This window comes from Triturus cristatus, chromosome 7 (genome assembly GCF_964204655.1).
Source record: "Triturus cristatus chromosome 7, aTriCri1.1, whole genome shotgun sequence".
Taxonomy (NCBI): domain Eukaryota; kingdom Metazoa; phylum Chordata; class Amphibia; order Caudata; family Salamandridae; genus Triturus; species Triturus cristatus.
In genome coordinates this window covers 1,616,800,195-1,616,824,771 of record NC_140590.1, presented here as the reverse complement: position 1 = coordinate 1,616,824,771, position 24,577 = coordinate 1,616,800,195, and the positions used below count along the sequence as shown (strand labels likewise).

Here is a 24,577-nt window from a genome sequence, read left to right as displayed (position 1 = left end):
TTTAAGGTGTTCATCTCGGAGTACAACGAGATGGGTCAGCGAAAGTTGTTGCCTCCAGGATTCTTTCAACCAGCCTAAGTTGTTGTTGTTCTTTATTAAGGTTTTTATTGAACCAGGATCTTGAGTTTTAGGGGCGACCGTGTCAAGAAGTTCTGTCATTTTTCTGTTATAATCGGAAGTGAGGTAATCGGGAGATATGAGGTTGGGTGAAGGGAGAATTTGAGAGCTGATTAAGGATTCTAACTCTAATTGAGGGATTTGGTATGTGTTCCTCGCCCAGTGTTTATGGTGATTAGTTTGGGTGTGAAGCTTAGGTTGGTTGACATTGAGATCAAATAGAATTAGGTGATGGCCAGCCTAATCGGTGGGTAGGATGGAATGGAGGGATATGATATTGGGTTTGGAATGATGGCGTTGAGGGTAGAGCCTTAATTGTGAGTTTGTTACTTGCAGTGTTGGGTAAGATCTTTCATTTCAAGGAAGGTGGATAAGGCTTGAACACTTGTATCTTCGGCATCGGTCAAGTGCAGGTTTAGGTCTTAAGAGTTTTGTGTTATTGGGTCAGTTAAGTCCTCGAAGAATTGTGTTTTTCAAATGGTGGGTGATAGATGATGTGGAGTTTAATAGGTTTTGAGCCTTTGAGGGAGATATCAATTCCTAGATATTCAAAGGAGAAGTATTCAGCTGTGAGGAAAGATTATAGACAGATAATTTTTGTCTATCGCAGCTAGTCCACCACCGATATGATCCTTACAGTCACAGCGAATGATGAAGCAGCCGGTGGTGTGAGGAGATTGATAATGGGGGCGGAGTGGTCATTTAGCCAGGTTTCGGTGAGAAAACAAATGTCAATATTTTGCAGTAGGATGGTTCCTGCTATTTCTGTAGCATATTTGACTGCTGACCGACAGTTTAATAGCAAGCAGTTTAATGGAGGTGATGTTTTCGGTTCATATTAGTTAGGCTGGATGGTAGTCAATTTGGTATGCAGCCTGGGAGGGCAATTAGTAAAGGGGATCCTCCTTTTGCCAAAGAAGGCTGGAATCTTGCGGTAACAGAGTTGGGCGAGAGTATTGTTGTATGTGTTGCTCAGCATTTCCACTTCCAACTGTGACATTCCAGTAGTGTGGTGTCTAGGTTTGAGGTGGTAGTGAGTATAGGGGATAGTTGAACAGGAAGATGAGTGCAGGGAGTCGAACTGCATGTCCGAGGCATTAACAGTGTTTGCCAGAGTTGTGTGGTTGAGCGACGAATTGGTGGAAATCTTTATTCTGTCCTGAATGAGATGACTTCATTCAGTAAAGTGTTGATTTTGAGTTCAAGACGGTTGATTATGGGGATCAGTTGAGAGGTGGTTGAATGTGTGACAGAGTGGGGTAGACAGGTGGTCATTGTAAGCTTACGTGGGGGCTGTGTTTGGGTCTAGCCAAATGAGGTTCGAAGACTGCAAATATTCAGTTGTGGTAGTTTTGTCTAACTGTGTGGGGGAAGTGGGCCTTGATGGGGGAGGAGATAGTTCTTGGGGTAAGGCCAAGGTTTTTGGGGTTTAGGGATGAGAGAGGGTGTGGGTGCATGGAGGTGGTGTTGATACAAGGAGATTGGGGAGTGATGGGGTTCAGTTGAAGGAGGAGAGAGTGTTGGGGAATGTTCAAAGGGGGGGAGGCAGAGTGGTGTTGAGAGCAGATGGCAGGGAGGCACAGTGAGCAGGGAAACGGTGGTTGAAGATGAAGAGGTTCTGTCCTGAGGCGTGGAATAGGATGTTCCAGTTTCTGTATATGGACATGGATAGTTCTCTGCCATTATGGGAGGGGGATATAGCAAGTTTGAATGCATAGGGGATGTTGATTGTGTTTGTTACATGCAGGTGTGTAGGAAGTTTTCTCTTTTTTTGGTGGGTTTCTTGGTGTAGAAGATGAAGTCCGTTATAAGGTCTCTGTGTGTTGAACTGTAGTAAATGTAACTGTATTAGTGTTTCTAGGTGTTGTTTGTATGTGTAGTTTTGTCACTGCATGTTTGGAGCGATTTTTCAGAAATATTATGCAAAAGGAATTGGGCCCATATCTTTCCATGACGGTATTGTGTGAGGTCATAGTTGGGTGCGAGGGGAGTAGATTTAAGTTAGTGGGGGGCAGTAGTTGAGTAAGGGCCCAGATTAAGATGGTGGTATTTAGGTGTGTTAAAGAGGGTTGGAGTGAGAGTTACCAGGTAGAAAGAGAATCCGGCACCTATAATGAATGGATTGTGATTATTCTTCGTGAGCTAGGTTCGGATTCCTTTTTGATTTGTTAAAATGCAGAAATGGTAGAATTTGGGGCTTGGAGATGTCCAGGTATCAAGCAAGGATGGGAAGGGTTAGACCTCTGAGGACAGTTTGGAAGTTTGTAAATTTGTTGCTCATGAAGTTTATTAATGTAGGTCTCCGTTCGTATCTAGCTACTAGGTGGAGCTCCAGGCTGTCGAAAGAGCATAGTCCATTTTTGTTTCCCTGGGTGATGAGATCTGGGCTAGTCTGATTAGTTATTTTTTTTGGGAAGGATTGTAAGAATAGAGGGAAGAGGGCTGCCATAGGGGAGGAAACGATGTGGCATGGAGGGGCACTAAACCTATAATGGGGGCGATCGAGTCAGGCTTCACTAGAGAATATTGAATGTCTGCTCGTAAGCAACCAAAACAGACCACTCAGCCTCATCAGCTTTTGGAAATTACACCCCAGTTGGACGCGGGCAGCTGAAGATGCAGCAAAGGACTGTAAGTAGGCTGCAGAGAACATGTGGTGCACACAGGTCCCAGTCTGAAAGCATGTGAGACCCAGGCTGACCTTTGAGGCAGAGGCCTACTTCCCACGTGCTTTCAACCCACAGCGAGCTCAGTGGGTCTATAATGGGGTGTGGTTGGGGAGGCAGGACTTAGATCAATAGCGAAGGCGAGGGAGCTCTCGCTGGGAGAGGAGACTCACCTTGAGGAAGTTGTTGTCACAGTCAATGCAGCAGCTCAAAGAGTACTTGTGTGTAGTATCAGGGAACCCTTACCGCAGCATCTGGGGATCTCTGCCGAGACCGGCGACTTCAATCCCCAAGCATCCAAGCGCCAGGGGGCGCCGTCACAGACCCGCAACGCCTGGAGGCGCATAAAAACCCCGGGGGGCCCTCGCAGCGCGGGAGCCCTTACCGCAGCATCTGGGATCTCTGCTGAGACCGGGGACTTCAATCCCCAAACATCCTTGCGCCAGGAGGCGCCACCGCAGACCCGCAGTGCCTGGAGGCACATAAAAACACCAGCGGGCCCACGCAGCGCGGAAGGCGCGTGTGCTTACCCGGCACGTGCCCTGGCGAAGTCTGGGCCAAGGGCAGGCCCGTCTGCGCCCGTCCGAGTCCGACTGAGGCCGGGCAGGGCAACTCCCTTTGGTCTTGGGTACGGGATTGTAACATTCGGTTCCCTCTCATATTACTCCTGATGAACATAATCGTTGTGGGGAGCACAGAAGGAGGGAAATTCCTGTGAGGTGAGGACTATAAGCGTCCAATTGAACTATAATGCGGTGAGGCTAATGATCAACTAATTATTTTTATACTCCTGTTGAAAACTATATTACAGCGTGTACAGAAAGGAGGACTTGCATTGACAGTTGATATCACAGTGATATCACAGTGTTGTACACTGAACTATATGACTTGGCCCACCGTAAAAATATTTTAACTACCTTCTTCCCTCCTTTAACGAACTTTTAGGATTTTTAATAGTTCAATCAATCTGTTTTGTTTTATTTTTTACAGCCGTACATTACAAACACTAGTTTTTTTTATGTAGAAGCTTCTGGGAATATTAGTGGCATTTTTAACATCCTTTTTAACTTGTTGTTTTTACTGTGATTTTATCTTTTATTCATGTCTATTTTATCCAACTTTTTGCACCCTTGCACTTGGCACTTTTGCATTTGACACTTTAATTATAAAGTAATAGTACCTAGCACTAGGGTGACCAACTGGCATGGGTGCAAATTCAGGACAAAGGGTCAAAATTCAGGACAAAAGGTAAGTTTTACGGACACATCAGAGGAGGTTGCACAATAGTATATAAGTAAGTAAATAGACAACCACTTAAGTACAAGTGAAAATAAGTTTATATTAGGTGGAGACAATTGTGCACTTCATGGTTTTTCAGTATGCGCGCAGCTTTAAGCAAATGTGCAGGTCTTTTTGTGGTAACAAAACCGCCCCCACCCCACCTTTCCAGCTCCCAGAGGAAACGCCTGATGCCCAGTCCGGCCAGTCTGGCCTTGCTACCACCCTCCAATGGCGCCCCTCATCTTCACATAGACCCTCTCTCATGTGTATTTAATTTTTTCTAATATGCTACTCATCTCAGGTATGTGGGGCAGAGTGTTGGAGTGCGTTACAACACACACATATTATATAGAGACAATCACTCATATAAATGTGAAAGTCAATGTATAGGAAATGTTGCTTAAGATAATGGGGCTTACAATGTGTAATCATTCTTTCATCCATTATTCAGTCTTTCACCATTTATTCTGTAATTCCATCTGTGTGCCCATCCATGTCCATATTCAACCATTTACAAACCTATCCTTCCATCCATCATTTCACTCATCTATCCCTCCATCCACCCTTTTACTCATCCATCCATTATCCATCCATCCACCCTTTCACCCTATCCATCCGTACACTCATCCATCCACTCTTCCACCCATCCATCCATCCACTCCTCCATCCAGCCATTTACCTATCCAGCCATCCTATCACTTACTCATTCATCCACCCAGTCACTCATCCTTCCACCCATTCACCCTTTCAGTCATCCATTTACCCATCCTCCCTTTCTCCCTCAATCCCCCTTTCACTTATCCATCCATCCTTCCATCCATCCACCCATGAATCTATCCATTGAACCTATAAGTCATCCACCCTTTCAGTCATCCATCCTTTCACTCATCCATCCATCCTTTCTCTCATGCATCCACCCTTTCACTCCTTCACTCATCTATCCATCCTTTTGTCCATCTACCCGCCCTTTCACTCACTCATCCAGCCTTACTTCCACCCTATCACTCATCCATCCATCCATTCACCCTTTCACTTATCAATTCATCAATCCACCCTTTCACTTATCAATTCATTAATCCATCCATCATTTCACTCATCCATCCAGCCATCCATCCCTTCACTTACTTACTCACTCACCTTTTCACATTAATTATGAGCTGAGCCTTTGTCTGCAGAGTTGCAGACAGAAGAGATCCATCAAGAACTCCACCCTCGCTGTAGTTCCTAAAGCAAGGTTCACTATGCCCCTGCACATAGGCAATCTGAAAAAGTGGAAGGCATGAGTCATGCATGATACACAGTGCCTGGACGTGGTGTTGTTTCCAGAGCTTTAAGTGGGATGAAAAAACTAGGATTCTCTCCAAAACGGAGTTTGATGTAATTAAGGGTGTGGCTTAAAACACATAAGCTAAAAATCTGTGCTTAGTATAATGTGCCGCCCGACTGGTATTTTTGTTGCTTCTGTCATTGCCTCCAGATATATAATACAACAAGTAACGTTTCACCTAGAACAAGTGTTACACCTACAACAAGCCAGAACTATTGGCTTTGTCAATAGTTGTTAGTTGCATAAAATTGGTTACCTGGATTCTCGCCTAGCAGCAGCATGGGCATTTTTGCACTTCCATGTGACAGAATGCCCTGCCCTGGACCGAGGCTGGAGGAGGCCACCACATGCTGTGCCAGCCCAGACTGACCCATTGTCATTCTGTATGTGGCAATCATCAGCGGCATACACAATGACAATGGGTGGGTGGGGCTGCTCTTGTGCTCAGAGGAGTGCGAGGCGGCCCCATCAGGGAGCTGAGGCCTTTATCAGGGGAACAGCTCTGTTCCCTGAAAGGCCCAAAATTACGGACAAAAGGCGTCCGTAAAAAGGATCCTCACAGACAACGGACGTGAGGTCCAATTTACAGACGGTCCGTGAAATTTACGGACGGTTGGTCACCCTATCTAGCACTTTGAATTTGTATCATTGTGTATTGTGCCCCATAGTGATCCTCGTACATTGCCTGAGATACTTTACCAGCCCCTCACCCTTAGATATATTTTAGGGTTAACATTTTTGCACGCCCACAGATTATAACAAGCATTTGCAATGCAATAGGTCTCGCATTTACGTGAGTTTAAGCTATTGGCATTGTAAATGACAATGCCTTTTATTTATGTTTTAAAAACCAAATCCTAAATAAAAAGGCACCGTCATTTACAATGCCAATAGCTCAAATTCGCTTAAATGCGAGACCTAGTGCATTGCAAATGCTTGTTTCCTCGTGCCGTGCTATATTTTACTGTAAAACCGCTCAAGGATGTGCATTTTTCTTCTATTCAATCCTAATCCCCTTTTGAAGTCGGACAGTACAAGAAAACTTTACTGGGTAGCCAAGTTTTCAGCAAAACTTCCAGTTAAAGCAACATAAATGCGTAATAAAAGTAAAACTTTAGGCCCGTGCACGGGGCCCTAAAAAAACCCTATATCTAGGAGCGAACCAGACGTGGGGTTTGGCGATCATATTCGTTTACCACATCCGCAAGTTTCGACTGAACAAGATTAAATCACAGGTTCCACTGTGCATGTCTAGATAATCCCATAACACACTGACACACAGCGGAGCCGGAGAATTCAAGAGTAGTCTGGAGTGGCGAGTGTAGTGCCGGGAGTCGGACCCGTGGGGCTCAACTGTCCAATAACTTTCTTTACCAGCATTGGTGTGAGTTGATGTATGCGCTTTCACAAAAGGGCGGCGTAGTAATCGGTTGGTGTGTAAGGATTTTGGGCAGGTTTTAGTCTAGGCGGGGGAAAAAGCAGTAGAGTTAGCGAGGTGGCCATGACAAAGGTGTGTAGGGTGACCAGATCGTGAGAACCAAAAACCGGGACATTTTGGAAAAATAGAAGGACTACAGTTTTTAATCCACGGAATGGCGCAAAATGGCAGCTCTCGTCAACATAAGATCACAGAAGATGCATTAAGAAAATAAATAAAATGTAATTTCTACAAACAACATCATACCTATTAATTAAACTGCTTACTTAGAACAGCTGCTAACTAGCACAGGTTCGGAACACCCAAAAAAGGGCCTCTCGCTGTTTTCAGTCGATCCATTTTAAAAACCGGGACATGAGCCAAAATTGACGAAATCTGTAGGGGCTGCTGGTGGAAAACCGGGACTGTCCGGCCAAATCCGGAACGTCTGGTCACCCTACTAGTGTGGGATTATTATTTCATAGGAGCTTCCAAAACCGGACTGTAGGGTGGTGGGATTCACAACATGTGAATGAAGAATACACAAGACTCTCGTATACAGAATACGAAAATAAGTATACTAAGGAGAGATGGATTCGCAATAAAAGCAGGAGTTTAAGCATGGGAGAGACCATCTAGAGGAAAAACAGACGCAAGCAAAAGGCAAGTGCGGTGGAAAATCAGTGACGCAGTGCCCCTCTCTACACCCTTGATACCCCTACTTCTTAAACTGCTTCAAACTCTTTACCTTACATTACCCTAAGACCATGCCAACCTGTATTTCGCACTTACACTCCCAGGGTCGCGGGGTTCAGCGTCTTGCCGGCAGGCAGAGGCGCATCTTGAAAGCCCAGAGCTTGAAGCTGCAGCCACAGGTACCGGCTGTGCCATGGCTGAGCTCCGCTCCAACTCATCCTGAGTTCTGGGGTCAGAGCCCAGGCGGGGCTGCGGGTCCAGTGCAGCGTAGGCCCATCACGGGGAAGGCAACAAGCCCGGCGGAGCGTGGCGCGCACGCGCGCTTGGGGGCATGTGCGTCTGCGCAAGCGCGTCTCAGAAGCGCGTCCACAGACCCCGATAGCTGCGCGTGCCCCGGTCTGTCTCCCTTGAGAGGCATCACGGCAACAATAGTCTCGTTGGCGGCAGCGCGAAGCGCTGCAGCGCCAGCGAGACCTAAAAATGGTTAGGCGCAAGCTTCAAAAACCTGTCGGCGACACCCTACACACTACTATATATTGTTTCCTAGTGCGTGCTGTCAGTGCAATTAGTGATGAAATAGAAACAACGGAACGCCGTCTATCTATGGGATCTGGCATGCTGGTAGTAGGATTGGATGGTGATGCTAGTGATCTAATGCTGGAGAAAAATGGACTTCCCCTTATTGAGCAACAAGGTACCCCAAAGACAACGGAAAGTCCTACAGTAGCACATATGCAGTCCGACTCCTTGCAACTGCTTTCACCTGACAGACTACCAACCCCGAAAAGATTACCAACCCCGAAAAGAATAAGAGGTTGTAAGAAAAGCCAGACTATTGTGGGGAGTAACAAAACTAGGAAAAGGCCGCTGCAGAAACTGATAGATCCAATATGTGATTATATAAATGGCCAAAGCACCCCTATAAACGTACAAACTGCCAATATTGTAGCTGTTATGGCAATAAAGATCGGAGAGCTACTAAAACCACTCTATCAGAAATTAGATAAATTGGCCAGCGAAGTAACTAAAATCAACAGATTGCTACAGAATACAAATGATAGCCTTGGGGAAATGAGGAATAAAATAAAGGGGAGCTTTATTGACCAGTTACCCCAGGCTATAGCAGTCCCGGATAAGGCAAAAAGTATGGTAACAGGCAGAAACATAGGACAGGGACAGCATGATGCATGCATAGGGACTAATAATGGAAGCGATGAGTTGGGAATTCACCCACACCCAACTCAGCAGATTGTCAATAATCAACCTTGCCAAAACAGAAGGGAAGAGCCCGAGATAGACCAAGTAATGTTAACACAATTGAAGTCATGAGAAAACAGTGCCCTGGTGGGAAGAGCTGACGCCCACATAAATTTACCCCCGGAGCGTTGCCCGTATGTTGCAGTTATGGTTAATGTCCCTCTGTTACAACCGGGCCAAAGGGAGCACCATGATACATTAAAAAATAAAGTTGTCCATTGGCTTAATAAGAATTGTGGATACCCAGTGTCCGTACAAGCCAGACACTTTTAACAAGAAGAGTAAACTGGATAGGCCCCTTAACCAAGAGGGTTAAAGGGGACTGTATAATTGGGCTAGAAACACCTTGGACAGAGCAGTATTGCCACCATGCTTTGAACAGAATGTGTCACTACAACCACTTGTTTTTTTCTACAGACATTTACGGCCTGCACATAACAGGGAAACTGATAAAAGGCACTACATTCTGACACCCGTCATGCCAACCTACTCCCAATATATGTTACCCGTGGCAAATGGGTATCAAACCCTGAGTAACCTACAAGTGAACGATACACAGGGCCGCCGGTTTACCTAATGTAGAGCATGTCCCGACTGATGACGGGGCAAGTGAACACGGAGTCGGGGTATTAATAGCTAACGCTCCACCAGTGAACATTTCACATATCCTTTCAAACATTAAAGATCCACACATAGAGACCAGAGATATAAGAATGGATGAAGAAAGGAAATGTGAATAGTCTAGGGATAATCTGGGGAAAGTATTAGGAAACAGCTATACAATTGTCACATTAAATATAGCGGGTCTTTTAAGTAAAAAAGATTCATTAGGATGGACAGATTTCATTAATGGTCATGATATAATCTGTATACAAGAAACTTACGAGTATTGACTATGGCCACATAGAAGGGTTCACTTCCTTTAGTCTACCGGCGGTGCCTTCACCTGCAGGTAGAGCGAAATGGGGGCTTTTAATCCTTATGTCTAACAAATTATCAGTTGTTAAAAAAGTGATCACAATTGGAGAACACTCACAGATTGTATGGTTGTACTGCAAAGGTAGTAGAGATGTGATTTTGGTCAATCACTATAATAATGTGTTTGATTCTACCCGTAGCAATGTTGTATCTGAATTAGACGAGGGGCTTGATCATTTTATATCTACAATTAATACTAATTTTGTAATTATATGGGTTGGTGATTTTAATACACAAATATGCCCATTGTCTATGCCTACTGTGGGTATATGAGTGGCGAAGGTGATGATCATGTACATTTCCCACACAACAACTATGGAGGAGCCTTGAACACCATGATGGCAAAGTATGATCTCAAATTGTTGCAGTGTGCCTGTGAGATCGATGGTAGGGTAATACTAACTTTTATAGGCAGGAACGCAACATCTGTTATAGAGCATGTGCTGATCTCTACAAGTTTTACACATATATGCTCCACACCAAGGATCGCCCAGCTAGCACTTAGCGACCACAATTATATTATAATGATGATACAGGTATGGGGCAACAAAACCTTATTACCACAAGATATCATTGCTAATATTGCACCGATTAGCCCAAATGGAATGCGAATCAAATGAGAGGGGGTCGATCCGACTAAAGTACTACACAAAATTGTTGTCATATGTGGAGCAGAGATTTTCTACTGCCTCAAAGAGGATGTTAATGCACCCTTGTTGTTATTTAAATTTGGTAAAATAAATACTATTATCGAAGGGATACTAACTGCCCTACCTAAAATAAAAACCAAACAATCTAGGGGCTTGTTTAATCATATGTGCACCCAGGCCTCCAAACAACTAAAACAAGCTCTTAATAATAACCCGAGGAATCCTAAACTAATTAAAAGCTTGCGACTTAATTATAAATCCACCCTTAAAATAAGAAAAAAAGAATTACAGGAGCTAGCGTGGGAGAAAATATCATTTGCAGCTGAGACAGGTAACAATAAGCTATTCTGGAAAGCTGTTAACTTGGCCTACTTAAAAAGTGTTTCGTTCCTAGAATTATTATCCCATGTTAGCAGAGAAGCTTGGGTGTCACATTTTACTAGCATTTTTAACCCATTCGGATGTGAAGTATCTAATCCCAAAAACACAGCACAGAGTAAGTGGCCTAAATTTCACACTCGATGAGGTTAAGGCAGGTCTGAATGTAAGTAGGGGAGGGAAAGCCCCGGGACAAGATGGAGTCCCTATAGATGTTTACAAAGCAGCTATAGACTTATGGGGGCCTGTCCTTACTAAAGTTTTTAATTTAGCAGTGATCGAGAGCACACTGCCTACATGGGGCCATTCAATAATTATTCTCATTTTAAAAAAAAGGGAATAAATCTAAAGCTAAAATGTGCCACCCTATCTCACTCCTAGACTTATCAGTAAATGTAATGAGTAAAGTATTATTGGTAAGATTAGAGGAGTGGGCGTCTGAGAGTGAGATTTTATCGTCAGCTCAATATGGTTTTGGAAAAGGGTTGGGAACACTAAAACAATGTAGTAACCTAGAACTTTTAATAGATAAATATGCGTGTGCAAAGCAGGGGAGTTTATATTTATGTTTTGCAGATCTCAGTAGTGCTTTTGATCTTGTTGACCATGCCATCCTGTGGCCAGCTCTACTTAACCTTGGAACCCCTGAAACCATTATTTACTTCCTTGCAAGGTTATATGAGAGCTTGTCGTGCAAAGTTCGGTATGGCCAATGTGGTGAGTGCACCCCAAACTTTGAGGTAAAACGGTGCATCCACCAAGGCTTGGTTTTAGCACCACTGCTTTTTACATTATTTATAAATGAGGTTGATAAATCCCTTCAATTGGTGCAGGCGGATGCACCCCAAATAGCTGGTAAGACTATACTGATTCTGCTTTATGCAGACAATGCCATCCTTTTGTCCAGAACTACAACGTTTAATGGACAAGTTTAGTAGCTTCATTACCAGCAGAAAACTTTTAATCAATAAAACAAAAACTTTCACAATGGAATGTGTCCCAAAGCGTAAGAAACAAAGCACATTTTTTATTGAAGGTTCTAGAGCAGACACAGTTAGTAACGTATGGAAATGAGAATTGGACGCATGAAATATCCAATGTCCGATCGAAGATGTCAAAGAGCATACATGGGGTCTTCCGATTTGCTTCAAAACTGGTAGATCGTCGCATAAAGGATATGACAGATATATATAAGGCTCAATGTATCTCAATTGCTTTGTATGGCGCAGGTGTGTGGGGCCACAACTGTTACCAGATTTTGCTACAAGAAGAGAACTCTTTTTTAAAACGTCTTCTATGTTTACCTCCCTCTGCTTCCACAGAGATAATGCACCAAGAAGTAGTCATAAATTATTTATCTGATTTGATTGCCATGTGACCAGTAATGCTCTGGAGATTTATTTGGGCGAAGGACGAAACTAAATACACCCAAACAATTATCAAAGACTGTTTAAAATTGGATAACAGCCTGCGTATTTTTTAGCTAAAAAACATTGTTGATCTATATATTGTATTATTTAAGATCAAGATCTATGGAAACCCTGAGCATGTAGCAATTTATCTAAACAAGAGATAACGGATACTTTTTTGGCCCACAAAAGTAAGATTTTCATGAGGGGCGTAGAGAAGCAAACCATATTTATATTTTACAAAGCAATGGAGCTTAAAAGTGGTTTCCAAGACTATTTGTCCACAGTCACTCAGCCTTCACATTGCTTTGTTTTAACAAGATTGAGACTAGGAATTGTACATCATCTGGTTGCTTACCTTGTTATGAAATCATGGCCAACGTCCCCATGCCCCTGCGATGAGCGATCCAAACAGAGCACTATGCACTTTTTGTTATTTTGTAATTTTTGACTGCATTTTAGATGTTTTTCTGAAAACCACTTTTTAAAAAACATAATGTGAATACTACCCATGCTGCTATGAAACTACTTGTCACTTTAAATGACCCAGTGATATGTTTTTATGTTGCGCTATACATCCAAAAAGCAATTGATGTGAGAAAAAGCATTGCCTCTATTACTTGATTATATGTGTTATTAACTGGATTGTTTATGTATGGCTGATTGTTGTTTCTTTTTTTTATTGTATTTTTATAACTGTATTCGCTTTTCTGGTTGTTGTACATACCGAATAAAGCTTGCTGAACTGAACTGTGTAGTATCAGGTGGGGCCTCCAGCCATATAATGGGTGCTGGGAGCGGAGCAATTCAGCAGCAGGCATAGGAGTAGGCTCAGCAGTTTTCTGGGCCTGCTCATCCGATCTCAGTTGACGCAGGTTTTGCAGCATAGGAATTGCAGCGGGGGCTTGCTGACATGTGAGGGAGGGATGAGGAGGACTCACTCAACAAGGTTAACATTGGGAATTCCTTATTACACTTATAAGCTGGAATTTCTGTTTGAGAAGGAGTAGATCTGTCATGTTTCATATCACTGGACTGGTAATGATAAATCATCTTTATTATTATTTATCATTACCCTTTTAAAAATGCTACTTTTAATAGTATGTCATTTTTCTGGTCTTAGCCCTGTGTGACTGCAGCCTGTCTCCAGTACAAGTCTGGGGTGGGTGACAGCTGCACTTTGTGCATTTCTTCTAGACAGTTACATATAAAGGGAGCTAAGGTGTGACTGAGTGGCCATCCACATCCTGATGGGTCATCCTGGGCAGGATGGGAGAGAGGAGCTGACACTTATACCTGAATAGGCTGTGTGCTGTCCCAACACAAAGCGCTGCATACCCCCCTTGAAGTGAATTTGGAGCCAGAGTTGGGAGCGAGGAACTCTGCGCGCATCAAGCCCCTCTTTGAAGTCTCCCCCACTTCAAAGGGACAGCTGGGTATAAGTACTGGGTCTCTACCCCACCAAATCACACAATACTGGACCTGTGAAGAACTCTGCCAGGAGGACGCACTGCTGTGCTGCTACAAGGACTGCCACTCTACTGGACTGCTGCTGTGGAAGAACTGCTTTTGTAGTGTGCTGCCCTGCTGCCTGCTACCCTCTACCCTGCTGAGGAAGGACTGGACCCATCTCCCTTGAAACCAGAATGACTCCAAGGGCATGCTGGCTTGACCCCTGTTTTAAGTCTGAAGAACATGAAAGATTTTTCTCTCAACCTGCAACAGCACCTGAACTTTCCTTGCTGCAACACTTGTCCTGCCAAGTGGTGTTAATCCATGCCTGGGCCCTTGGAAGTGGATATAAAGTGCTGCAACTACTAAATTCCAGGCATCAACGACGTTGCGCTGATTGGAACTGCCACATCTCCCTTGACGTGGACGCATCGTTGCTGCTGTATGGACCTCAGACCTCGCATCGCAACTGTGTGGTGCATCATCTCAAATTTCCAACACATCTCCGACTTTGCACAGCTCAGGGCCTATGCATCACCTTCATTTCAGCGTTTCGTAACCAACGCATCACCTTCGATCCAATGAATCGAACCCGACAACTCACTTCATTGCTGCCCACATCTCAGCTCCTTTGACAAAGCATCCCAGGTACTTTTCAGTGGGCCACGGCTGGTCCCTTTATCTAACCTGATTTCCATCGTGGTCGGCCTGAACTTTTGGATTTATCCCAGTCTATCTCGACCAGATATTCCCAGTTGGCGGTTTAAGCTTTTAAGCATTACATTTTCATTTATACTTTAAAAATTCATAACTCCGGTTATTCTTATTGGATTCTTGTTGTTTTCGTCTTTTGTTCATAAAAATATTAGCTATTTTTCTATTTATTTATTTATTTATTTTTTGCGATTTTTAGAGCGCGCAAATACCCTTAGGGTGTCTCGGCGCTGTAGTTGCAGAACTCTCCGGAGGAAGGGGGGAGGGAATTAGGCAGGGAACAACCATGTCTTTAGTTGCCTTCTGAAGTTAAGAAGGGTCGGAGCGATCTTAATGTTTAGAGGAAGGGCGTTCCACATTTTGGCCGTGGCAACAGCAAAGCGTTTGTCGCCCCAGTTGGCCCTTCTTGTACGGGGTACCATGAGTAGGTGCGCTGAGGATGACCGCAGAGTTCTGGTATGTTCGAGCCGTCGGAAGGCTTTTCTTAAGAATAAGGGTCCTTGATCGTGAATGGCCTTATATGCAATGCATAAAGCCTTAAACTTGATGCGGCTCCTCACCGGTAACCAATGTAATTGTCTGATGTAGGGGGAAACTGATGCAAATCTCGGGATTGATAGCAGTGTTCTAGCGGCAGCGTTTTGGACAGTTTGCAGTTTATTAAGAACCTTTTGTTGTGCATTGAGTAACAATGCATTGCAGTAATCAGTTTTGGAGAATACTAATGTACTGACCAAGGTTTTACCTGCATGTGACGGAAGGTATGGGATTAGTTTTTTTATCCTTTTTAGTACGTGGAAGGAAGAAGAAACCACAGCATTGACGTGTTGCCGGAATGTCGATTTGTTATCGAAGATAACGCCCAAATTGCGTACCTTCGTCACAGGTTCTGGCGGTTGTCCCATCTGGTGAGGCCACCATTGAGGGGACCAGGTGGGTTGAAGCCTCCCGAATGTCATCACTTCTGTCTTATCGGAGTTGAGTTTAAGACAGTTGGATGACATCCAGGAGCTTATTGCCTTCATTCCCATTTGGAAATTGGCTGCTACTGAGATTCCGTCATTATGTATCGATAACACCAATTGGGTATCGTCAGCATAGGTAGTGAGGGAGATTCCACAGGATTTTATGACCCTCGCCAGGTCCGACACATAGATATTAAATAGTGTCGGACTTAGCGAGGATCCCTGAGGTACTCCACATGGCAAGGAGAAGGTCTGGGATGTGAAATTGCCTAATTTCACTGTTTGTGGACGGTTCGACAGGAATGAGGCCAGGAGGTTTTTTGCTTTGCATGTGATTCCTATGGCTTCGACACGGTCGATCAAGGTGGCGTGATCGACCGTGTCGAAGGCCGCAGATAAGTCCAGGAGTACTAGAACTGCGGCTCCTCCATTATCCATTGTGGACCTAATCTCATCTGCTGCTTTCAGCAGTGCCGTCTCTGTTCCGTGGCCCTGTCGAAACCCAAATTGGGTATCATCCAGTAGATTATTGTGATGGATATAATTTGACAGCTGAATATTCATGATCTTTTCAAAGATCTTTGCAGGGAATGGGAGGCAGGCAATAGGCCTATAACTAGCAGGAAGGAGAGGGTCTAGACTAGGTTTTTTTAGCAGCGGTTTGATTATTGCTTTTTTCCACTGCGGGGGGTATACACCGGATTCAAACATTGCATTGCAGATGGTGGTTAGGGGAGGGGCAATAACCTCCGAAATGAGGCTAAGGATGTTTGGAGGGCAAGGGTCCAAAGGTGAGCCGGATTTGGTTCGAGCAATCAGTGGTTGAATAAATTCACAGGAGGTAGGTTCAAAACCTGCGAATGAAGGGCCGGTGTCAACTGCGGAATGAGATGGAATGGTCGCTACCACAGGTGTAAATGTGTTAAAGATAGCTCTAACCTTGTCCTCGAAAAAATTAGCTAATGTATCAGAAAGGGCTTGAGACCCTTCTGACTGAGGAACAGATGGATTGGACAGGTAGGTTACTACTTGAAATAGTTTCCCTGAGGAGTTTTTCGCCTCATTAATTTGGCTTGTATAGTATGTAGTTTTTTCTGTTTTTATGAGTTTTTTATAGTTAATGAGAGCGCTTTTGTAACTAATCTTGTCAGATGTGTTAAAGTTACGGCGCCACTGCCGTTCAAGGTTTCTGCAGTACTGACGCTGAAGTCTGAGCGGCTCAGAGAACCAGGGGGCTGATGAACGATTTCTAGTACGGTGGGAGGTTTTAGGAGGAGCCAATTTGTTGCAGGCTTCGATCAGAATCTCCGTATAAGTGTCTGACGCTGCTATGGGATCATGCTCATTAAGTGATGGACTATCCTGAATCATCTGAGTGAGACGTTCAAGATTTAAATTCTTCCAGTCTCTGAATGTAGTAGAGTGGGAAAGAGACAGCCTAGGGGGCGTGGGTTTGATAGGGATAGAGAAGCATACAGCAGAATGATCAGTCCAAATTAGAGGAATGACCTCTGTGATGGAGATTTCGGGATAGTTGGTGAATACTCCATCCAACGTATGGCCTGCTATGTGCGTGGGCTTTTTAACAATTTGTGTGAGACCGGCAGTCTCTAAGTCTCCAAGCAACATTGTAGTGTCAGGGTCTTCTGAAACTTCGAGGTGAAAGTTAAAATCACCTAGAATAGTGAACTGTGGTGCTCCAATAGATGTCTAAACTGGTGTGGAGTCTTTTGTGGTGTTTTCACTGTGCTACTGTTTGAAGTGATGCACACATACTTTACATATTGCCTCCCAAGGTAAGCCTGCCTGCTCTGTACCAAGCTACCAGAGGTTGAGCACAGGTTAATTTGTGGTGTGTGTCTGACTAGAATTGTGGTTCCAGCTTGGACACATATGATAACTTGGGAGTGGAGATTGTTGTCTCTCAGTTGACTCCTTAAGAATCTGGCAACGAGCTGCAGAAGGATAACAAAGACTGACAGAAGTGTGCTCAAAACCAATACTCCTAACCATGGCACAAATGCTTTGTGGTGGGTGGAGGACTGGCATACCAGGCAGACCATTATTAATGTTATTCTCTGCAGGATGTCCTCTTGAGCCTTGCTCCACAATTGTCCAGGCAGCACCACGTTCTTTATCTGCTGCTGTTTTTTTCCCAGTGGGTAATCTTTTGTTTCTCTAGGGGACCATAGCTTCAGTGCAAGCCTGGAGTGAGCAGCAAGTCAGTGAGGCCAGACAGAAACTCCAAGAGGTCAAAGTAATCACAGCACAGCGTTTAATAGGTAAGGTGTTCAAACCATAACTTGTCACATAGCGTCCCAGCTGTTCCTTGATCCTAGACCTGTGTCACAGGATCAACCGGCACTGCACTCACACTAGGTGTCACATGATTCACAGCCCCTAATACTTAATCACAAGTGTATCTCAGAATCCAAGCCTTTATCTGAAGTCAGATGTGTGTCACCAAATACCTGTCCATGTTTAAGAAACTTCGCAAGTTGGTCAAATGATGTCTGGCCATTGTTACCTGATTAGGGGGTTGTAACATGATTGATGATTTCTGATCTCAGTAACCTGACCAGTTTTGGGGCTTATGATTATACTTCTCCTTATTTCAGATTTGGAGCAGCAGTTGCAGACACAGAATGCCAGGCTGCAAGCTTCCCAGCAAGAGCTACACACTTTGCGGACATACCGCGACAAAGAGTACCCAGTGCAAGTCCTGCATATTGCTGAGCTTCAGAGGGAAATCCGCAAGCTTCAAGAGGCTCATCAGGTGAGAAAAGGCAACATGCACTAGGCAGAAAGCAAAGGAAAATAAACCAGCAAATGTCCGGACACAAATGCCGCAATCCAGGCAGCAGGAGAGAGATACGCATGAGTAGATAGAGCAGTGGCATGGGGCAGTGTCATAATAATTTAGAGGTTAAGGCAGCAAAGTGTGAGGAAGGTGCGATGGATGTAACATGAGATACCTTGTGAACATGAGCACAGGCACTCCTTTAGCCTTGGCACTAACCTCTTGAGAGCTAAATCTTTCTGTGTTTGTCAAAAGTTTTCACAGGACAGAACCTGGGACCAAGGAAAAATGAGGGATGTATGCAAATCAAGAACAAATGATGAGAAAGTTAATATTTACAATGTTTAGACTATGATATGTAGATTTGTGTACATCTGACTTAAATATCTTATTGACCTTATATCAGAGGACTCTTCAGTCCTGTGGCTTTTAGACAATGATTTGGTACCTTGGATGCCATCCTCTCTTCCGACCTGGACAAATTCCTTATGTACATGGCCGGGCCCTTTTCTTCATGCTGCTAGAGCCTCTGTGGGAATACTTAGTCTGATTATCTAAACTGTTGCTGTCCATTGAGGATTGCTTTGACCACACCTCCGGCCATGGGCCGTGTCTGAGGAGCCTGTGTCCCCTAGCAGGAAATGTCCTGAAGACATTGTGACTTACCGGCTAGAAGTTTTTAAGTTACTCCATTTCTAAGCTCCCTAGAGATGCTTGAAGTTTGCATTCTCATATCCGGCAGTTCCACTCTTAAAGTATAGGTTCAGGGTGTGGTTGGCTCTGGAAAGTTGTTCAGGAGTCCTCATCCTGTATTCAAGAGTCCAACTAGTTACTTCTTGCAACAGATAACCCCTCCAACTCTTCTCTTTCTACTGCCACCCTTCAATATGATGTCAGGGCCAGTTCCTCCCCACTCCAATTTGGGAATCACTGATTCCCTTGGGCGTCTTGGGCTCCCTCATGTGACGTCCATCAACACACAATAAAGTTAAAGTATTCATTTGAAGAGGAATGCAGCAATGTGAGGTTTCCCATGTAACAGCAGATGATTGGTATATGGTAGGTGTAACATTATATAAGGACAAGTGGTTATGAAAATGCCAAGAGTGAATCCACTGCAGAGTGTGGAGGGAGGGTGAGGGACAATGACGTGTGCCAAGGATCCATGCATTCATTTCCTAAATGCTGCTGTGACTGTTCCCCACAGGATGAGAGAGTAGATGTGGAAGCTTTGGTAGACACTGAAATGGAGAAGCTATCACTCATGGTGCAAAGCAGAAAGCAAGAGATACTGGACAAAACTGCAGAAGTAAGTCTAGCCAGTGGCCAGTTTCTAGAAAAGCCTGTGTCCTTTCTCTGTCCTCAAGCTCAGTACTGGGGTTTACGTTGTATTCTGAATGATAGCTTGCTTTTGATGGCATTTTTGAGTGAGGTTAAATAGTACTAAGAGTTGGGACTAGACTGCAAACTTCAGGCTTGTAAACTGTGGGTGGTTTAACTATGACGGTGTCATCTTCTTGGTTTTCAGGCATGATGTAGGAGTTGCATCACCTCAATCATTTTGATTAATACCATGATAGTTGGGATTTTCTAAAAGGATATTCTGAAATTGTGGATTACATTCTGAGAAGATCTGTTCACATCACCAGGTGAAATTGGCTCAGAAAAGCATCTTCAAATAAGTGAATTTGTGCAGGGATTGCTCTCTAATACATGCCCAATACAGCATTGTGCAGTCACAAAATGATGTATGAGACTTCAGCCTCTTTACAGTGAGTAAGGCAGAACATTTGTAATAATTAAGCTCAGTGTGATTTCCAGTGGTGGGCTTTGATGGCTGATGAGATGTCACAGATAGGGCTGCAACTGCTGGGAGATGTTCTGAAGTGATGCTTTGCAGTTACATAATTTCTGTGGTATTTGTTGCCCATGCAAATGCTTGTAAACACTGTGTGATGGCCTAAAACAATGTTCAAGACACTAGATGAGGTGGCAAAAAGCGATTCCCTTGGTGCTAGGTAAGATGGCGTGAGACAATGTTTTCGGCATGCGAGGTGAGAAGGATGATCTGGCGGCATGCTGTAAATGCTTTGTAAGGATGATCTCTTATCCATGCATGAAGTGGACAAGGAAAATACTGGAAATCTGTGAGTTGCCTAAGGTGTTCTGTTAATGCTGCGTGAGATAATGTGGAAGGATTGTTTCCAATCGTTGGGTTATCTAAAGAATGGTTGATATATTTGAGGAAAAGGTCTCTTAAAACGCTCTATACCTCAGAGTGGTGCTTAAAAATAAATCTGTTTAAACACTGGGTGAGACTTTGTGCAAGCCCGGCTGCACCCCTTTTTCTGAGGTCATCTTGGTCTGGGAGAGACTGTGTTCTACAATCACCACTTGATGTGGTCTGCCACATACTCAGTTAAGTTGGGTGGACATTTGACCGGTGAATTCATTCAATTTTTGGTAATTTAATGTTTTCTCTTCCCTTTGATTAAATTCTGTTTCTCTTTTTGCGGAAGTCTGCAACATGCTGCTATCCAACAGACCTGAGACAAATGTCACTTCATAATAAGGTCATGACAAAAGAGGTGCTTGAGCATAAACAGGTGAGCGGATTACCTGTCTGTAAAGGTGATGGACTCTGGGATGGCACTGAGATTGGGGAAATTATGTCCAAATAGAGGTGTGTTGACAAAGCTAGAAATGGTCCTACCACCAAAGGTGCTTGAGTTACTGCTGTTTCAATGAGTGTGTTTGCAAGTTGTATGTAATTGGGAAGAGATAGGTACTTCTTTGATGTTAGAGTTAAATCCATTGACAGTTTTTTGCTTCAACTACCTAATTGTATAAAAACCAGTGTCAATTTGAAATCTGAGATTGTGCACCATAGAATCTTCATTGATAGTCATAAACCTTACAGTAATTGCCGTCTGCCTATGGGGACCCCAGAACATTTCATGTCAACATATATGACTTTAGATCTAGAGAGTGGATGAATGTTCAGCATATTCAAAATGCTCCCCCCCCCCCCAAGCCTATACAGGCAAGGCTTTACGAATTTTAGAACTAAAAGAACCTTTCCTCAAAACAACATGAAACTCCAATAATCTAAAAGTGAAGCTATCAAACCACTTCAATGGACCTATTCTTCCTGTCATTGCTAAATCTCTGGGCTACCATATATTATCCTATTGGACCACGCAAGTCAATTTATCACAAGTTCACAAGTTCTTCCAAGATTTCCTTAACATTGGCCAAGTTTCTCCCCTGTTGAAGAAACCCTAAGATGATGCTGGAGATCTCACCAACTGTTGGCCTATTTCAGGGCTTAATTTTCTTGCAAATGTTTTTGAAAGTTTATAAACAACTTAAATATATAATATGGCCAATGTTTATTGAGTATAATTTAGGGACTAGCCTTGTTTAGGTTTAGAGCTTGTGCAGCCTATATATTCCTCTGCCTGTCTTTTTCTAATCTTACATTTGTAAAAGACTTTCTCCTTTAATTTTGTAGGCCATCCGAGATCTGGAGAAGGACATTGCGCACCTTAAAGAGAAGCGTGCTGAGCTGCTTGACTGCTACAAACAAAGGCGGGTCCTCATCTTTCCAGATGTCATGCTTCAAAGGCCTAGGTATGTTAAGGAATAGCTTAACCCCTGCAAGTTAGCAGTATGTTTCTTTCAACCTGACCTCAGCCATCCACCAGTATTTATAGCCTCACATAGGATCCTGTCCAGCCCGAGGGATCCGCACTCACCCACAGGTGTTGGCAAAGACATTCTAGGGTTGGCAGCTAATACCATCTGGATTACTCCTTTCCCTTCCAAATATCTTCCATCAATGTCACCACCTGTAGTTGCTGTGCTAATTTACATCTTGCTCATCTGGTGTAAATATGAAGCAATGGGCACTAACACAGCCTTCAAAAGGTTGCAAATGACGTCCTTCTGTTTTTTAGTGTATTAACACATACAACACTGTTTCATACAACTAGATTTGCGCTGTAGGACAAGGATGCTCTACATTCAGAGACATCAAACCAGACCTAACTTATCTTTGAGCGCCAAAGGAAAGGGGAAGTTAAAGTCACATTTTACTATTTCGAATGCCTCTTTATTTTAAATAAAACAATGACTAGCACTGCCAAGTAGGGCTTTGTTACGGGATTTTTGTTTTGTTCGAAATACAAAAAAAAGTTATATTTGATTTGAATGCTGTTCTATGCAGATCTACTGAACAAGAGGAACACTTTTAAATAAAGATGTGTTTGACGAAAGTGGACCGATCTAAAGAGATATTGAGACATTTACCTTAGGCTTCTGCATCTGAAATTTCTCCAGGGCTGAGGAAGAGTCTGTCACGTCAGGCTGTGCATACCCTGGTTGTCTGACATTACAGTGCTGCCAATTACCCAGCATGCCTTTACCACACATTTTTTACCATTCATATGCCTTTACCACACATGCCTGTGCCACGCATGGAAAGTCTATTTAAGGTAAGCATAATTAGGGTAAGTGTTACACATATATACCTTTTCTTTTTTTTTTTGGTGGGGAGACCCCCCAAACCCCTCGTTTTTAATGATCCTTAACACTCAATAGCCTTACCCACCCCTGAACCCTTAAGATACCCATACCACCCAATACCTTTACCCACCCCCTAATCCCTTAAAATGCCCTTATCACGTAATACCCTTACCCAACCATAACCCTAAAAATACCCTTACAACCCTATAGCCGTACCCATCTCTAAAACCTAAAATACCTTTGCCCCCTATGCCCCTACCCATCCCTAAACCCCTAACCAACCTTAAACATGAGAGAGAGAGAGAGAGAGAGAGAGAGAGAGAGAGAGTGTAAGAGTAAGAGAGAGAAAAAAAACCACACCACGAACACTTTTACTTACCTTAAATAGACCTTCCATGTGTGGTGAAGGAATATACATGATAAAATTTTGCGTGGTAAAGGCACGGCTTGGTAATTTCCGCTTTGTAAAGTCTGTGTTCAGGTCTTACAGAGTTAACAACCTTTATGAAGTCTACCAGTTCTTCATAGTGAGCTATTGCTTATCAAAACATGGCAGGGATTTTGAAGAGACCTTCAGTTGTTCCATCTCTCCTAATGGTTCTCCATGTTTCCTTCCCTCTAGATGTCTTCCCGACACAGAGATTATTCTCGACATTCCGCTGGCAAATCGTCTTCCCATATAGCTCCAAAAGCCATGGAATGAACTCTAGAATATGTTACATTACCTTTGAAAGGAGTTTACGATCAAGAACATGGACTGTCCTAGGACAAGATGGCATCTTATTTTAACAAACCCTTTCATCCTTCCAATAAAGCTGTACTCTGTCTCTGCCACATACCCAAGTGATCAATGTATGGTTGTCCTCCCTTGTGCCTTGTGACTGCTCCACAACATTGTATTGAAAATGACTTCCTGCCACTGCAGTGCAGAAATAAGAGTGATCTTAATCCTCCTATATCATTGGTTAGCATTCTTTCCCAGCATCATTAACATCAAATGGCACTACTCTCCTTCACCATGAATGCTTGATGGCACTCTCTTCCATTCATATTCATCACTCTTCTTATTCATACCACATGCTACCAATTTCTTCCACCATTAGTATTGGCTAATACTCATTTGCCACCAACATTGGCTGTCACTTTTCCACAATCCTTGCCAAAATGTAGCAGCCTCTCTTCCACCACCTAATGGTTTCCTTTTACTGCTACCTGTTCAGTAATACCAAGATTCACAACTACCATCTAAAAAGGCTGTAAATTCTTGTTCTTTCCTCAACAATCCTCTATCAATTTCATCCTATCATTCCATGAGAAATATCCTTTGTTATTCAATAATGGAAAGCGTTCCTCATCGGACTCCATATTAGATGTTTTCCATACAACAAACATCACTTCTTCCTTTATGCTACGAAGTGTAACCCCGGACTTTACCAATATTGCACACCATGAGCTGTGAAGTCAGCCAATAAATCAATTTATTCCCATTGGCTACTCCGTGATTTGGATGGGTTGTGTTGTGAAATGAGCCATCAATTCATATCCGGATTCAAAGCACCTGTAAGCATGTGAATGGGACTAGCTGTTTTATATCTTGATCAGGATTGACTGTAAATAGCGCAAAATTGTTAATGAAGGGCATGAAGCTTGGGCTTGGATTGGTTCAAAGTGTACTGCATTTTGGTGAATGTGTTTAGAGAATAGTACTGTCTGGATTTGTAAGGGATGCTGCTATTGGCAGGCTAAGGGGGTGGCATTTCTTCTTCACTGTTTTCTTCACTGTAAGTGATTTCTTGACATGTCTATGTATAGTCTTATGTTAACTCATTTTATGATACCCTTTTACTTAAAGTCAGTATGTTTTTTAATTGAGCATATTCTCTACAAAAAAGGTTGTGAATGATAGTTACAACATAAGTCAGTATAATGTGTAGAGCAGTGAT

General features: G+C 43.4%; 1 protein-coding gene across 2 annotated transcripts in view; it reads left to right on the top strand.

The window, feature by feature from the left end:
- The window catches only part of C7H20orf96 (chromosome 7 C20orf96 homolog), a 126,227-nt gene extending 102,101 nt beyond the window's left edge, over positions 1 to 24,126 (top strand). For both annotated transcript variants that reach the window (XM_085619541.1, XM_085619540.1), the window contains exons 6-11: positions 17,490 to 17,589; positions 17,926 to 18,083; positions 19,315 to 19,416; positions 20,627 to 20,713; positions 21,622 to 21,740; positions 23,257 to 24,126. In XM_085619541.1, coding sequence (XP_085475667.1) covers positions 17,490 to 17,589; positions 17,926 to 18,083; positions 19,315 to 19,416; positions 20,627 to 20,713; positions 21,622 to 21,740; positions 23,257 to 23,317 — 627 coding nt within the window. In that variant the 3' untranslated portion in view covers positions 23,318 to 24,126. The remainder of the gene's footprint in view (positions 1 to 17,489; positions 17,590 to 17,925; positions 18,084 to 19,314; positions 19,417 to 20,626; positions 20,714 to 21,621; positions 21,741 to 23,256) is intronic.
- The last annotated feature ends 451 nt before the right edge of the window (positions 24,127 to 24,577 follow it).